Source organism: Phaethon aethereus (genome assembly GCF_964289735.1).
Source record: "Phaethon aethereus genome assembly, chromosome: 2".
Lineage (NCBI taxonomy): Eukaryota > Metazoa > Chordata > Aves > Phaethontiformes > Phaethontidae > Phaethon > Phaethon aethereus.
This window is the reverse complement of record NC_138582.1, coordinates 26408319-26423801: the sequence shown is the minus strand read 5'-3', so window position 1 is coordinate 26423801 and position 15483 is coordinate 26408319. Positions and strand designations below refer to the sequence as shown.

At 57.2% G+C, this 15483-nt stretch overlaps 1 protein-coding gene across 1 annotated transcript; it reads right to left on the bottom strand.

Annotated features, from left to right (window-relative positions):
* Window positions 1–3068: 3068 nt before the first annotated feature.
* Window positions 3069–13445, bottom strand: GDF6 (growth differentiation factor 6; the record flags this gene model as incomplete). Its single annotated transcript, XM_082014982.1, has 2 exons — window positions 12943–13445; window positions 3069–3937 (listed from the first exon to the last, which is right to left on the bottom strand). Exons 1-2 carry the CDS (start codon window positions 13277–13279, stop codon window positions 3069–3071), a joined length of 1206 nt encoding a protein of 401 aa, XP_081871108.1. The 5' UTR covers window positions 13280–13445.
* Between the last annotated feature and the right edge of the window lie 2038 nt (window positions 13446–15483).

Genomic DNA, 15483 nt, shown 5'->3' with positions numbered 1-15483 from the left:
GTTAACAAGCACAGACCAGACACTTGAGAAAAAGGGGTTTCAAACCTTTTCTGGCCATTAAAGATGTCACTAAAAATTTAGCTCATGTAGGAGAAGACGCAAACTGCTCTACACTGTACATCCAAGACAGCAAAACCTTCTCTGTTGCTTCACTGAGGATGTCCTTTGAGGAGACACTTCTTAGGCCTCCCACAGCTGAACTTTGTCTGACGAAGCTTCCCAAAGCCACGGCTGAGGTGGAGCAGAAAGTACAGCTCAGTAACGGTATAGCTTGCTAACAAGCGTGCGATGTACGGGCTTGCCATAGAAGTGATACTAGTTTTTACACAGAGAGGAAATTGCATTGCAAATCTCAGCGTATGGTTTTAGCCGAAGCATTGTCTGTACACGTGATAATTCATTTGCTCACTGGACATCCAAGTAAAGAGATGATTCATTCAGCCTTCGCTACTTGTGAATTTTGTAAAATTTCAGATTTTTACACTGTGTTAATTTCCAGTTGACGGCATCTTATGTATCTTTATTACCTTTCTTCAGGGCACATATTCCAGCCTTTTCAGACATCCTCTTTCCATTGCTTTCCTTCATAAAGAGAGTAGGGGCTTGATCCATGGCAGAAGACTTACTTGAACCAGGGCAGTCAGAGCAGCAGCTGAAGTTCACAGCAGGCAGAACACCACGAGCTGCAAACAGTGGATGCAGCTTTAAAACTAAAGCTCTTTTTAAAGCTGTTACTTCCAAATCTACTATTCGTCGTGAACTTGAAACATTACTAAGTACTAGAAAAGAAATATTCCCCTGGAAGCTGTACCAGGTATAGGGCTGGACTCTTCTACAGGTCTCTCAGCTGCTGCTGTTCAAACACTCGGACCCGATTCTGCAATCCTTTGTTCAAGCACCGGTCCAAGGGGGTGAAAGTTGGCCAGAAAAAAACGTGTGAGATCAGATCTTGTGATAGGGTTAAAAAATTCCTCTTTCCATGAAAAGAACCTTGTTTTCAAACACATTCCACAAGGTGAGCAGCTCTTTCGGCCCTTCTGCATGTAAGATGAGGCTTTTTTCTCCCCCCCACTCCCCCCTGAGTGGGGCTCACAGCCCCCCATGCTGCCTGCACCACCTTCTCCGCACGCATCGCTGCGCAAGAGGAGGGGAGTCCTTCTCTTACTGAAACATCTACTCATTGAATAGTTCTTCATTATCTAAGAGATAGCCAGGAAATATTTAATAAATATATTACCCATTGCATCAAAATAAATATCATTTATAAAACATTCATCGTCTTTTGCTCATCATCATCATACAGTGTATATAAATGCGCCCAGTACAGATGAGATTTACAAATGTTTGCCTGAATTTTTCCCCTTAACGCATTCTCCCACTTACAGTAATCATCCATTAAAATGCATCAAAACATAACGCAGCTTTATGCCACCGGCATAAACCAAAGACGAAACTAAAGAACTTGTGCGAGTACAAAAAGTCTTCAGCTAGGAGGAATGGCTTTAGGTACGTCTTAAAGTGGCACTTGCTCCAACTCAGCTCTGCAGCATTTTAGAACTGGAGACAATGTTTACTTGAGAACTCAGAATTACTTAACCAAATAATAGAACATATAAAAGCAAGCTGACTTTTTGGAAAAAAAAACGTTTAATAATACAGTAATAGTTGTAGTATCGTCCAGTAAAGGTGTATTGTAAAAATGTTCTGAATATTAATTTACCTCAGATAACTTTAGAGTTGTAAATACTTGCATTATAGTGAGGTAGACATTTTAAAAAAAAAAGTTCTTTTCTCCATTATTAGCACAGAATTTAAATCTTGTAATAATATCTTAAGGAAACGATAATGTTAAGTAAGATTGAAATATTTGATTAATGCTTAATTCTGTACAACTCAAATATAAACTTTTAAAAATATTAGAAATTATAACATTTCGAGTGCATATAATGTTTTGTACATTAAAAAAAAGAAATGCATGTTGTTCATCTCCATTTTGCACTTTTCAGTCTGTTTAAATAAACAAATATTTACAACTTTTATATGAACAACAGTGCATCCAAAGCAAAATGTGCATTTTAAATTATTGCTCCTGGTCGAGTCTTTTTATTAGCATTTTATATTATTACTCTCTTCTCTTTTTTTTTTTTTTTATTTTTTTTTCCACCAGTTTGTAGCTCTGCGAAACCAGATATGCCAACCAATTCTAGAAATCAGCGGGGAAAAGCCTGAAACTACGAACATAACAGTTACATTAAGAAAGGGCTAGGCATGCTTCGAAGTGCACTTTCCTCAGGTGAAGCCACAGCTGAGACCGAAGGTGGGAAAGAAACAGAAATCTTTCTTACGCAAAACGCCTTTTCCAGCACAACACTTGCGGATAATACTGCTGCAGGTGGCGAGGGCTGCCGAGCTGGAGCTACCTGGAGACCTGGCAGCGGCATCCTTGCGCTCCCCGCGGAACCCGGCCGAGTCTCCTTTCCAATCCACCCAGGTTGTGCTTTCTGCAACACTTCGCTCTTCACAGTTTCTCACTGCCGTCTTAACATAAAACCTAACCGGTTATTACAATCTTGAGCAATTTTTTTTTTTCCTTTGAGGGGGGTGAGTGGGGGGGCGTAGGCTATTTCTGGCCGGTGATCTTGCAGGAAAGAGAGAGGGCAAAACCGAAGCAGCCCTTTTCGGAGCAACTTCAGGGAGACGGATCAGCCCGCTCCCTCTACCTCCCCCGGCTCCTGCTGTACCTGGTAAAGCCGCCTCCGCCGAGGCGGGCGACGGACAGGCCTCCAGATCCGCCCCGGGGGCGGGCGGGGACGCGGCGAAGGGGCCCGGCCGGGCCCCGCCGCCCGCCCCCCGCTCCCCGCACGGCAGCCGCGGGCCGGCGCTGCCCGAGCCCCGCGGGGAAGAGGCGCCGGGGCCGCCGCCACACGCCGCTCCGCTCCCCGCCGCCCGCCGGTGCCCTTCGCCCCGGCCCCGCTCCGGGCGGCCGCGGGCCCTCCCCGCCCGCCGCCGCCATCGCCGCCATCTCCGCCAGACGCAGCCCCGGCTGCCGCCGAGGGGCGTCCCGCCCGCTACCTGCAGCCGCAGGACTCCACCACCATGTCCTCGTACTGCTTGTAGACCACGTTGTTGCCCGCGTCGATGTAGAGGATGCTGATGGGAGTCAATTTGGTGGGGACGCAGCAGCTGGGCGGCGTGGAGCCGGGGTCCATGGAGTTCATGAGAGTCTGGATGATGGCGTGGTTCGTGGGCTCCAGGTGGGAGCGCAGCGGGAAGTCGCAGACCCCCTCGCAGTGGTGGGCCTCGTACTCCAGCGGGGCGATAATCCAGTCGTCCCAGCCCAGCTCCTTGAAGTTGACGTGCAGCGGCTTCTTGCTGCAGCGCAGGCGGGACTTCTTGCCGTGCCGCTTGCCGTGCCGGCTGGCGAAGGCGGTGCGCCGCTGGCGCCGGGGCGGCGGGCGGCGGGAGGCGGCGGCGGGCGGCGGCGGGCCCAGCTCGGCGCGGAGCTCCCCGAGGAGGCTCCGCCGCCGGGCGCGGGTGAAGACCACCAGCAGCGCCCGCTCCTGCGGCGGCCGGGTCCGGCGCCCGAAGCCCAGGCCCCGCAGGTCCAGCCAGCGCGGCGGCGGCCCGCGGCCCGCCCAGGCCCGCAGCTCCAGGCACAGCCGCTTCCAGGGCCGCGGCTCCCGCAGGCCCTGCCGCACGTCGAAGACCTCCCAGCCGGCGGCCGGGGCTGCCCGCAGGTCCAGGGCGCGGGAGTCCAGCGGCCGCGGGGAGAGGCAGGGGGAGAGCTGCATCTGCAGCGGGGCGGCGGGCGGCGGGCGGCCGCGGGGGGCCCGGCGGAAGAGCCGCAGCTCGGCCCCCACCAGCTCCTCCGTCTCCGAGAGGGTCGATACATCAAACACGTACTGCTGCCGCCTCAAGGGAGCGGGCGAGAGATCGTCTGCGAGATAAAAAATAATTACAAGTCAGTTGCGCCCCGGGGGATCGGCCGAGAGGTCTCCGGGGAGGGGAAGGGCGGGCAAGACCGCCGGCTGCCCGGCCAGGGCCGCTCCCGCCCCCCAGCCGGGGCCGCCTCCGGACCGGGACCGGGAGGCTCCACCGGGAGCCAATGCTCGGCTCCACCGAGCTGCACCCGGGGGCGGGTGGGGAGAAAGAGAGAAGAAGAAGAGAAGAGGAAGAGAAGAGGGAGAGGAGAGGAGAGGAGAGGAGAGGAGAGGAGAGGAGAGGAGAGGAGAGGAGAGGAGAGGAGAGGAGAGGAGAGGAGAGGAGAGGAGGAGGAAGAAGAAAAGGAACAGGATGAAAAGGAGAGGAAGTATGGAAGGACCCGCACCAGACAGGAAGCAGCTCTCCCGCACCCATCCTCTGCCCTTCAGCCCTGCCAGTGGTGTGGGACTGGCAAAGTTTGTGTCCTCACGTACGTTACACACACGTATATGCATATACACATATATATTCTCCTCCAAAAGAAAAACCTGGACTTCTTTTTTGACACATTGGTGTACAAAGTGCAGGGCAGAAAGCAAACCAGATTCCCCAGAGCTGCTTTCCAATAAAATGTTTACAACCCAGCAAATACAAAAATTCCCAAAGCCCCTGGGTTTCCCCAGAAGCTAGTAAAGCTTGTGTAGATTCCAATAGTAAAAGTGTCACTGGAGCCTCTGTTCAGCAGCCCCTCGCCGCTTTCCCCGCTCAACGGGTTGAAATGGGGACTAAAGAAATATACAGCCCCCTGTTATTTATTGATATCAAAGGTCATTGCGATTCCTAATCAAAGTGTTTCCCAACCTCGGCTCTACTTGACAGGTCTGGGACAGGTCTACTTGACTCCTGGAGGAATAATGGGGTGATTGATGCAAACCAAGGACTTCAGAAGCGCCACGGCAATGTAGAACTCAATGAGGATTAACGTGCAGTTAATCAGCGCGGATTAACATACTCGAAAGTCGCTTCGCGTCGCTGCGTGTCCCTCAGATGCCAAGAGGGAAGATAGAGCCTGGACGGGGAGTCCACTCCAGGCGGGGGCTGCTCGACGGGGGGGGAGGGGGGCGGGGCGAGCGGTGCCAAAATAGGCCAGACACCCTCCAGGCATCCCGGGGAGCTGGGACCCAGGCCCGCGCATCCCTGCCTTTCCGCTTCAGGCTCGGCAGTTTCCCCGCAGGGAGGCTGCTCCTGCCCTCTCGCGGGGCGGGAAGCTCGGCAGCGCTGCAAGGCCGGAACAGGATTTGGCCCACGGGTCGCCTGTGGGTTCGGGGGTGGTTTTTGGCCGGGGGCTGAGATGTGCCTGAGTGTCGGGAGGAGGGTCTGGCAGCTCAGGAGAGTTCAGGAGCCTTTGCCTCTTCTTTCAAGGGGGTTCTGGGCAGGACTGGGGGCTTCAGACAGAAGGGGATGTGCATCCCTGCGGCAAGAACGCGCGGGTCCCCTTCTTCCTTTTCCTCCTCCTCGCCTTTGGCTTTCCTTGCGCCCGACATCTGTCAGGTGCCCGGGGATTCGACACGGCGCAGGCGGGTCTCTTGGCCCCGCCGAGCCGCCTCCCGCCCTCCTCCACCGGCTCCAGCGCCCGTCAAGGAAACTGGATCAGCGCCTGCCCCTGGCCTCAGGGTGCGGGCAGAGCCGGCCCGGGCACGGCTCCGCTTTTAGGCCATCTCTCTGCTCGGGGGGGTGTCAGGCTTGGTTTCAAGGCTCGCCCTGTTTGCTACTCCCTGTCGCGATGAGGCGGCGGGAGAGGGAGCGCTGCATCTCTCCCTCCGCTGCAACCGTCCGGGCCAGACACCCCCGCCACCCGCTCCTCCCCGTCCTACCCCAGCCAGTGCCCCCGCCCTGGGGGTGCAGGAGCAGGGTAGCACTGCCCGGCCTCTCGGGGAAAGAGCGGGCAGCCCTTTCCCGGGGGGGTGGGGAGGGGCACACAGAGGTTACAGCGCTGCCCTCCCAGTCCCTCCCCGCGGGAACCCCCACGCAGGCGGGCGGCTGCAGCGCGGGGAATCGGCCCCTTCGGGGGTGACATCCAGGCGTGCGGCTTAGACGGGAGGGAAGCGGGGAGGAGCTGAATTCCCTGCGGGTCCCCGCTGCTGAAAGCGGTTTACAGAGGGTCTGCAGACCCCTGTCATGAAGGGAAAGCCCGCTCCGGCCCTGCGGGTGTCAGGGACTTGCGCCCCAGCAGCATCCTTCGAAGTTCCACCGCGTGGAGCTGGAGCTGTAATGCCTTGCGCGGCCGCTCCGGCGGGCCCGGTGGCACCCTGGGGACACGGCCGAGTGGCCGAGAAATGTGCCCCTGGGGAAGCGGGTGTCGCAGCCGGGTTTAGGCAGCACCGAGTCCGGGATGGAAAAACTCCCACTCCTGCAGCTGCTGGCTCCCGCTCCTCCTCGCCCCGAAAGGGGCCGGGCAACCGGTTGTTTCGAATAAGCAGCTTTGAATCCGATCAGATAAACGCTATTTATTCACTGTTGTAACCTAATAATTCCAGATGAATACATAATCCTAAAGCAGCACTGGCTCGCTCCCAGCGCGGTCGGGAGGGTGGGAAAAGCCGCGGAGGGCGGGGAGGGAAAGCGGCACCTCGGCGAACCGGGGAGGGACGGCTCTGCTTCGGGGACCCTTTGTTCCAGCGAAGCTGCCGCCTTCCCGGCACACAAAGAGCGGCAGCAGGGACGGCGTGGGGACACCCCGGCTGTCCCTCTCCCTCCCTGTGAGGAGCACGGCTAGCAGCGGGCTTGTCCTCTTCAGTTTTCCTTTAAACCTAAGGAGTGGCTGGGGTGAAACCCGGAGTTTCTAACAGCCAGCTCGAGATCTGCCTGTTTTGGGGTTTTTTGTTTGTTTGTTTTTCCTTGGCTGTCATTATCGTTATTCCCGTTACCGAAATATTTGGAGGGAGCAGCAAAGTCATCTTCATATCCAACCGGGCTGAGGAAAGGCACATTACAGATAACGCCCCGGAGAGGTGCGTTTGTATTTCTAACGTTAATATAGGTGAATGTTAGTTACGCAGTAAGTATTAGTTTTATTTCGACTCTCCGTTGCTTATTTTTTTCGGGCGAAGATAAAATACTGGGAGCGGGTAGGAAGGGGGAAAAGAAGGGAGTAGATCTATCTGGAATTTAAGGATGTGTCCGCGGATGGGGACGAGAGCAGCCCTGCCCCGCTCCCAAAGCGGAGGGGCAGCCGGCGTGCCCGGGCCGGGCAGGGGCCGGGGGGGGGCACTGCCTGTCCCCCACTTTCTTCCGCGGGGCGGGGGCGGCGGTTTTATCACCCTCAAGGTCAGGGGAGTGAGTGGGTTGGGGGATTTCCTCTGAACCCCCTGTGTGGACCCGCTCCCGCTGCTCGGCTTCGCTTTCTCGCCGGCAGCCTGGGCTCTGAGGCGAGCCGGGGGTTAAGGAAGGCTACGCAAAGTTTCCCTTTTCATGGCAGATCAGGTACTGGGCTCCCAGCCAATTCATCAGGGCTCAGATCTTAACTTTACATCACTGCAAATTATACCCAAACCACATTCGAGAAGAATTTTCCCATTCCCAAATTCTCTTTCGAGCCGTATTTAAACTCGCAAACCAAAAGCACATTTGCAGTTTAAAGACCCTTCGCAGGCGCTCGCTCAACAATAATCTGGAAATTAAAACATATTATCCCTCGTAATTGCGAGGGGCTGCCCGCACGGTGTCTGCACGGCTGACAGGTATTTCTTTCGGAGCGTTACCCGAGCTGTGGAAACAAGGGGCTGCCTCTCCATGTGTGGTATTTCTCCGGGTCTCCTTTCCGCGTCTCCCAGCGCCTGCATCGCCGTGGGTTTTTATTACACCGGCTGATTAGATTTAAACATTTCGTTCGCTTCGCTATCGAGTAACCGGCAAAGACCACACCTTCCTCGGACGAGTTCCCAATCCTGACAAACACCCAGCCAACGGATGGAGGGCTGGTTTCCTTTTTTTGTTTGTTGGTTTCGGGTTTTTTGGTGGGTTTTTTTTCGGGGGGGGGGTTGGTGGGTTTTTTGTTTGGTTTCGTTGGGGTTGTTTTGGTTTTGGTTTTGTTTTTTCCCGGAGGCACCTGGCTGCTACATACCTTTGACCACGGCGTTACCTGCGCCGGGAAGGCTGCCTGCCCTCGCCCCGCTCCCCGGCCCGCCGCCGCCCACGGCCGCCTCCCGCCGCGTCCCCCGTTCCCATGGGCGACACTCGGCCCTCGGGCCGCGACACCCGTGGGGCATCTCGCGGGCCCCTCGCCTTGTCGACATCGCCCCAGGAGGCACGGCGAGGCGGAGAGGGGCTTCCTCGGAGGGGTTCTACCTGCTGTTACAGGCATTAACCGAGCCCCCTTCCCCACCCCCGTTTGCGGCCGTTTCGCTACCCGAAATACTTCCATGGAGGAGAAATCATTCCTCCAGAATTACTCGTGTTGAGAAAATCGGACTGAATCTTCCCAGCGCTTAGGAAAACGGAGCGAAGGGACGCTTTGGAGGATATTTCTGAGCAATATATGTGGAAGCGCCGGGATACAGCAACACGACATACAGATCTGGCCACAGCTAGCGAGCGCTGAAACGTCCCCTTTCGCTCAGAAACCAGGCTTGAGGCACGCAAGGACGACCAACCTCCGTTCCAGCCTGCCCCGAAATCGCAAGGAAACGAGCATTTCTCCGACCTGCTGCTTTTTTTTTTTTTTTTCTATAGGACTAGGACGCGAGGACCCGAGCCGGGCTGTGCCCGGTTTTTCTCCGCGCGGGCTGCTCGGCTCCCGGTCGCGGGATGCCCGGGCTGCGGCACGGCATCGCCCCGCGGGCGGAGGAAACTGAAACAGCCCCGAAACAGAGAGCTCGGTACTACAAAAAAAAAAAAACCAAAAAAAAACCAATTAAACGCGGCCTCTTAGCAGCCGCGCGGAGGAGCTTCTGGATTTAAAAATTAAAAAATGAAACATCAGGATCGGGTCCGAAATGAGCCAACGGAACCGCTTGATAGGCTTTAGTCCTTCTCGTAGTCAGAGCGGCTCCGCGGCCGCGCACCGCCCCGTTGAGCTACCTGCGCCCGCGGGGGCTCCGCTCCCCCCGGGCCCCCGCCCCGTCCCGCTGCGCCTCTGTGCGCAACCCCCGCGCCTCCGCCACGGCAAACAAACAAGCAAGACAAAAAAAAAAAAAAAAGACAACCCCCGTCCCCCATTTTCAGGGAGGAGAGGAGAGCGGTGCCACCGGCTGCTGCTCGCTCCGCTCCCTCCCGCAGCTCCGCCAGTGCTGGGGGGGTGGGGGGGTGTGAAAAAAACCCAAACCCCCGAATATCCCGCAGGCAGCGTGGAGCCGCATCCCGCCCGCCGCCTCGTTGCCGGCTCCGCGGGCGCGGAGGAAGCCGAGCCGGGCCGGGCCGTCCGTTCTTTCCGCGGGCGCGGAGACCGGGCCGGGAAGCGGCGGCTCGCTGCCGCGCTCCCGCCGGCTGGTCTGCATTAGTGCTCTTACACGAGGCCCGAACAAATCGAATACGAGGTCACCAAATAATTAACAGTTGTGAATTCCCTCCTTCCCCATTAAAATACTTCCCTGCTTATATTTCATTTTCCTTCTGCCAACGACAACACCGCCCGGGCAAAGGCGCTGCGCAGATTACACTGCATTGCAGCTTTCGGTCCACCCAGAAACCCGCTGTTTTGCATAAACATGTTGCACTAGATGAACTTCAAGTGGGATTTACCCTTTTTTTCTTCTGCCACATTCACAGCCTGGCCATTTCCAGCTTCTGCACACGGGATTCCCCCCCTTTCCTCACCGTCTCTCCCCCCCCCCGACCCTAACGGCAAGAGCGAAATAACGCTGGCCGGACCCCCCCGACCCATCTGAACCAGATGCCTCTCAGATGGAATACGAAACTGCACGAAGAAAACGAGGAGGGGGAAAAAGGAGACGATCCCGACCCCATTTCGGTTTCCCCGTCCCTCGGGCGCGGAACTCCGCATCCCCGCGGGGAGCGCCCGGCCCCGCGGCTGCGGGCAGCGCTGCAGGCAGGGGAGGGAAGGGCGAGGAGCCGGCCCCGGGGCTTTCCCTTCCCACGGGAGATCCCTCTGAAAATCGCGCTCCCTATTTCTAGGGACCGGCAACCCGGCTCTTTTTTTCTTTTTTTTTTTTTGGTTGTTGTTATTTTCGGTTTGTCCCGACCCGTGCCGCGTTTCTTGCTAGCTGCGGATTTGCTTGTTTATAGCTCCCTTCTCCAGCTCCCTCCCGCTCTCTCTCTCTTTTTTTTTCCCTCTCCTTCCCCCCTCGTCTGATGGAGTCCTTGCAGCTCCTAATTGTCCTGCCTTACTGCGGAGCTCCAATGCTGGGGGTCCTGAGGCCAGCGAGAGCACCATCTGCGTTTTAATGAGTTACTTCATGTGCCAACAGTAATTTTCCTACATTCAGCTAGGTCCTGTCTGATCTTGCGACCGTAACAAGGGGGGAGCGAGTGGGGGGCGGGACGGGATGGAGAAGGGGGAATCGCAAACCCTTTCCCCCTTTTCTGCGCTGTTTTTCTACCGGTGCGGGGAAGAAAATATACATATACCTATATATATATACACACACATATATATAACGCAGTAGTGTGGTTTTCGTCCTCTCGAACTAGCCTGAAAGCTGCGATCTTCTTAGCTTCAAGCGGGAAGGAGGGAGGCAAAGGAGAGGAGAAGCGGCTGCAGGGGCCGGGGCCGGGCGGGCTCCGGGGCTGCCGCAGGCAGGAGCCGGCAGCCGAGCTGCCTTTCACGGCCACGCAGGCACGGCAGTCCACACCGTGCGGGAAGGGTATTTCTCGGCAGGACTAAAAGCTGCTTCTTCGGGGTCCTGTCCCCTCGTCCCCCGAAATCCTGCGATGAAGGATGCCATGCGGACAGGAGGGACGGCCACCGCCGTCTCCCCCGGAGCTGCCGCTTAGGTAAAGAGCAGCCCATCTAATTGGGTCAATTTGGGCGGCTATATTGTCTGGAAATTAATTGACAGAAACTCAGCCCCCCCGCCCCCCCCTCCCACCACCCGCTCCCCTTTCCCTGAGCAAAGACTGTTCATCATCAGCACAACTCCAGCTCGCCAATTAACTGGACTAGGAGCCCACGGGGAGGTGGGCAGTAAAATAGCTACCACTTCAGAGGAACGGAAGCTCTCTTGAAGTTTTTTGGTGATGTGCCATTGGCTGGTCCGCTTCATTATGGGAGACTAGACAATATTTGATATGTTATGACATGAACACTCAATTAGATCACTGAGTTGAAATACTCCAATCAGTGGCTTGATGCTAAGCAACCCTCAGAAGGTCCAGCAGAAGGTCACAGCCTGTGACACATCAAATCAAAATCAATGGGGAAAAGTGAGGCATTTCCTTAATCAAACCAGGACTTCTGGGGCAAATCACTTCCCCCGGAGTAGAATCTCCCATGCGGCGAGATGAGCTAAATTTCTTAAATTAACTGTCTGTCTTCTGGTTATCAAGAATAAAATGATCTTGAGTGCGGCTCTATTTCCCCGCGGCTCGCAGAATTAGCACCCCGTTACCTCTCCGGGGGGGGACAGCGGGCCACACTGTTTCTGACGGCTGAACTTTCGAAACCCTATTTCTAGAAAGCGAGACCTCTTCCCCCCACTCCCCCCCCCCTTTTTTTTTTAAATAGAGACCAAGAAAACAACCCCCACAAGGCGAAGGCAGAAAGCGAAGCCCCTCTGTCCCCTCTCCCCTCGGAAGCGGCTGAGCTCTTCCCACCGTAGGGTTCCACCCACCGTGGGTTCTTCCACGCACCATCCCGAGCCCAGAGGGGCACTACGGGCACCGGGGCGGGAGGGGAAGAGCCCCACAGAGCCTCCCCCCGCGCGGGGGAGGACCCCCTGAGCCAGGGATGCCGGTGGGGAGGGGAGGCTGCGGAGGGGGTTGGTTTGGGTTCCCGTTTGGTTTTGGGAGCGAGCGGGTGCCGTAGCTCCAGGGACCCGGGCGGTTATCCCGGGAACGCTTCCCCCCTCCGAAACGGCCGGGGAGCGGGGAGGGCAGCGCGCTTCCCCGGCCCCCGGCAGGTACACGGGCAGGGTCCCGCGGGGGGGCGCGGAGAAGGAAAGAATGCACAACCTTCATTAAGAACCTGTTAATTAGTCCGTCGTTAATGGCTCACAAACCAGGGTAATGTAAAACAAACAAACATAAAAAAAAACCCCACAAACAAAAACACCACCAAAACCACTACATTTTGAGGGAGGGGAAATTCTCTTTTCCTCTGGATCGCAGAGAAAAATCTTCAGCCGCTGCCCCGAGTACGAGCGATAAAACAACGAGAGAAAAGCAAAGCAGGGCCCCGGGCGGAGCTGCGGGTCGCGGAGCCCCGCGGCATCGGTGCTGCCCGGGGGGAGCGGGACCAAGGCCCAGGATTAGCTGGGTTTCGGACTGAGCCCCAGCGCTTTCAAACGGGGCTGGTGCTCTTCCAGGTAACCCCGATAAAGCGACCCCCGGCGAGAGCAGCGCCAGGCAGCGACCGCTTGCCCTCGGGCCGTTCGAGCCTTACAGCCGCCGTGGCAGGAGCGACCCTTTCTTCGGCGGAGGGAAATAAGCCAGAGGAGCGATTATTTTTTTTATTATCTTTTCTTCGCCCCCAAGGTTGCATTTACACCTGAAGTGCGCCCTGCAAAGCTGGGGCGTGTTTCCCACCACCCCGTGATGATTCGGGAGCGAACACGCGTGTTTCTCGCACGCAGCAGTTAACGGCTGCCGTGGCCCGGGTTTCAGCGCCGTGGGGCAGTTTGCTTTAAAATCAAACAACGCGATCCGCAATTTACCGAAAGATCTACTTTTCTGCAATACCGAGGAGGGGGGATGGAAAAACACCCGTTACCGGTGCAGCGCGCTCCCCGCCTCCCCAGCGCCAGGCTCGGCGGGACGGCAGCCTCCTCGCACGGCGGAGCGCCGCGGGAAGGGACGCCCGCAGCCCGGGGAGGACGGTGAGGGGCGGGCGGGGAGGGCAGAACTTACCTCGTCCCCTGTCTACGAAACTAGTGATGGTGTTGGCGGACTTGGACGACTGAAAAAAGCTGGCGTTGATGCCCAGTTTCTCCGCGATGGAGTAAGTCCTGAACAGAGACAGCATGTACTCGTGAGGTTCCGCCCGTGGGAGCGCCCGGCCCACGGCGTGTCCCCCTTGCCGCGAGCGGTTCTCCCGTGGGGACCGCGGCACCCTGCGGCCCCGTCCGCCCTTGGAGGAGGCGGCGAGCTCCGAGGCGGCGGGGAGGGAAGCCGGGAGGCAGCAAGGTAAATCCCAGAGGAGGCTGGCGAGCAAGGCAGCGGAGAGCAGGGCCCGGCGTGCATTCATAGCGAGCGGCGGCGGCGGTGGGGAGGAAGAGGAGGGCGGCCCGACGTGCGGCTCCGGCGGCCCACGGAGCGGCGCGGGGACTGCGCGGCGGCGTGGCGCGGAGCGGGGACTGCACCCGGGCGGGCTCGGCCCGGAGCAGACCGCCCCGCCCCGTGGGTACCGCCCCGCTGCGGACCGCCCCGCGAGGGCGGGCTGGGTGCCCCCACGGGGCGGTCCGTGGCGGGGCGGGACACCCCACGGTTGGGTGCTTGGGGGTCCCTTTGCGCCCTCCTCGCTGTGGACTCCACGCGGGAAGAGGACACGAGGGTCGGGGAGAGATGCCGCACGTCTTGCTGCCACACTTCAGGCACCGCTTCCCGTCAACCCGCCAATGCTTTGGTGTGTTCAAGGTGCCTCTTGGGTGCTGCAGTTTCGGGTGTGGGCAGCCTCGTGCGAGGCTTATGATCTTGCTTGAGTGTCTCCATATTCCCACAGCCACATGCCCGAGAGCGGGTGCAAAGTGGGGGGGTCTCTCAAGGAGGAGAATTCAGTGGAAAGTAGGGGTCTTGGCTCGGGATGCACCAAGGCCCAGCTAGCGGGGAGCCTTGAGGCAGGCCCTGCCACCCTTCAGAGAGGGAAAAGAAAGCACAGGAGTGAAGAGCCAGAGACCGTTCTCCTCCTCTCAAAATCTGCACAGTCACTGAGAGCGGACCAGCCTGAGAGTACCATGCCAGGCTGGGTAACATGCAGCACTGGGCAGGCAGTGCGGGTGAGACAAGCCCGGCAGCCTGGGGCAGGCAGGAAAACCTCCTCAAAGCAGGGCATAGATCCTCCTTGCGCTGGTCATGCAGAAGACAGCAGTGGAGCAGAAGCAAGAGGATTCACTCACCCCTTTTCATTTGGCTTTTCAGAGGTGCATCTTCCAGCATAAGACTGGTGTCAGCTCTCCAAATGATTTCATCCAACCACCTGTCTAGGGTTCACAGCCATGGACAAAGCACGGTAACAAGCTTGCGTTACCCTACCTGTCTTGTTCCCTCCTTGCTCCTTCCCTCCCTCTCATCCTCTGAGGACAGGCTGAGAGAGTTGGGGTTGTTCAGCCCGGAGAAGAGAAGGCTCTGGGGAGACCTTATTGCAGTGTTCCAGGGGGTTACTTAAAGGGGGTTTATAAGAAAGATAGGGACAGATGTTTTAGCAGGACCTGTTGTGATAGGACAAAGGGTAATGGTTTTAAACTAAAAGAGGGTAGATTTAGACTAGACAGAAGGAAGAAATGTTCACAATGAGGGTGGTGAAACAATGCACAGGTTGCCCAGAAAGGTGGTAGATGGCCCATCCCTGGAAACATTGAAGGTCAGGTTGGACAGGGCTCTGAGCAACCTGATCTAGTTGAAGATGTCCCTGCTCACTGCAGGGGGGTTGGACTAGATGACCTTTAAAGGTCCCTTCCAACCCAAACGATTCTATGAGACTATGACTATGCTCCTGCCTGAACCACAGCACTGCTGCTGCTGGCAGCCAAAGCCACCCACCTCCGCTTCCCCACATTGCTTTCCTTTGCCCTGTGCTGAGCTCCTCTCCTCGCCTCGCCTTCCTACCTCTCCTGTCTGCCCCAGCTCTGCCACTGGTGGATTTTCCTCTCATTCCAGCAAGAGATGCTGCAGCCTGAGTGTCTTGCCAGTGAAAGCTCAGTCCATAGCTTCCGCCCCACATTGAACCTGACATCTCTGACCACACTACTCTATCAGCAGCTGTTCTTCATGGACGATGCAGTCAGGCACTGGACTTTCTTGTCTTTTTCTTCCCCCTTCTCATTTTCCACCAAGAGAGGGCAACTCACGCCTGGGTTTTTGGCAGCGCTCCCAGTGCAACACACGCATCGGTGAGGTGAGGCAGACCCAGCCGGAGCGCGTGGAGCTGGCGTCTAGCCTGGCAGGTCCCGCTTTGCCTGTAGGGAGCTCAGTCCCGCCGTGCTCCCTGGCTCTTGGGGAGACATGGAGCATGCCAGGGGACAGTCAAAGCAAGTGAGGGACCCAGGTTCCAAGCGACCCAGGCTGCATCTCTGCTAGGGAAGAAGATAACACCAAGGCAGGGGCTCACGCGTTGCCCTGCAACCCTCCAGACACAGCTTAGCGAGCTGCCTGGTGTGGTTTTGGCCCATGCCAGCTCACACTTTCCCAAGCAGTGCCCAGGCCTGTTACAAGTTATGGCTTGTGCTGGGGGCT